This window comes from Sinocyclocheilus grahami, unplaced genomic scaffold, assembly GCF_001515645.1.
Source record: "Sinocyclocheilus grahami isolate Dianchi unplaced genomic scaffold, SAMN03320097.WGS_v1.1 scaffold3751.1, whole genome shotgun sequence".
Lineage (NCBI taxonomy): Eukaryota > Metazoa > Chordata > Actinopteri > Cypriniformes > Cyprinidae > Sinocyclocheilus > Sinocyclocheilus grahami.
The window spans coordinates 2,812-3,769 of NW_015508824.1; the positions used below are offsets into that span (position 1 = coordinate 2,812).

The following is a 958-nucleotide window of genomic DNA, read 5'->3' on the forward strand; positions in this document are numbered from 1 at the left end:
ATGCACAATCAGCTTGTAACACTCCAAAGAGAGTGTTACACTTTATTAATCTGAATTATGTTGTCGTCTCATGTTTTTAAACAGATGGCTCCCCCTGGCGGTCCGCAGCAGCAATCACAACAGCAGCCGGCGCAGGCTCCTCCGGGCAGTGCAGAGGCTCAGCTCATTTCATTTGACTGATCATAGCTCATCATATGCCTTTACCCACCAGGTCCGGCACACTACATTCAAGCCTCCCTTACCCTGCTGTTTCTGGGTTTATCACCCTGCACCTGCTCTCGCTTCACTATGCTCCACAGATACTGGAGTGTACAAATATTATAAAAGCATTCGGCTGTCTGAGTCCCCCTCCTCTCTCTGTCTCTTTTCAATGAAGTAGGAGAGGCTACAGATGGAGCTGGTGGGGAACCTTTGTCTCTTAACTGGAGGAATCTCACAAAACTCAATGTCTAGATCATATTTTATGATATATGATCTCATAAAATATGCGCTAAAAAAAGAAATCTATTTTAGACCATTGCATTTTTTGTATTGTGACATCAGGTATGACAATTAAATGTTTCCTTTCTCCATTCTCATTATTGCAAAGCAGAAAACTGGTATTTCATTTAAAGTGTAAAATAGTTACATAGTAATGTTGTTCTGCCTTTATCCTGATTTAAAAATGTCTATATTAGTAATGAGATTCACCATTGACAATTATGAGAATTACCAAAAAAACAAACAAAAATTCAAGTTGCCTTGACACATTAAACATATGAGAGTTTTGGTGGAAATATGATTTATGAAGATGCAAAGAATCTTAATGGTCCTAGAATGTTTAAGGCCCATTTCTGCGACATAAAATAGTAATACTTTGGTAAATCATAATTATGACACAAGTTGAAATGTAATGTCAAAATTATACAATACTAAGTCATAATTGACACAGTATGTCATTAATGTCATAAGGTCAACT

The 958-nt window shown here is 37.4% G+C and overlaps 1 protein-coding gene across 2 annotated transcripts in view; it reads left to right on the forward strand.

The window, feature by feature from the left end:
- LOC107576474 (hepatocyte growth factor-regulated tyrosine kinase substrate-like) overlaps positions 1–720 on the forward strand; it is a 3,389-nt gene extending 2,669 nt beyond the window's left edge. For both annotated transcript variants that reach the window (XM_016262644.1, XM_016262643.1), the window contains exon 5: positions 85–720. In XM_016262644.1, coding sequence (XP_016118130.1) covers positions 85–180 — 96 coding nt within the window. In that variant the 3' untranslated portion in view covers positions 181–720. The remainder of the gene's footprint in view (positions 1–84) is intronic.
- The last annotated feature ends 238 nt before the right edge of the window (positions 721–958 follow it).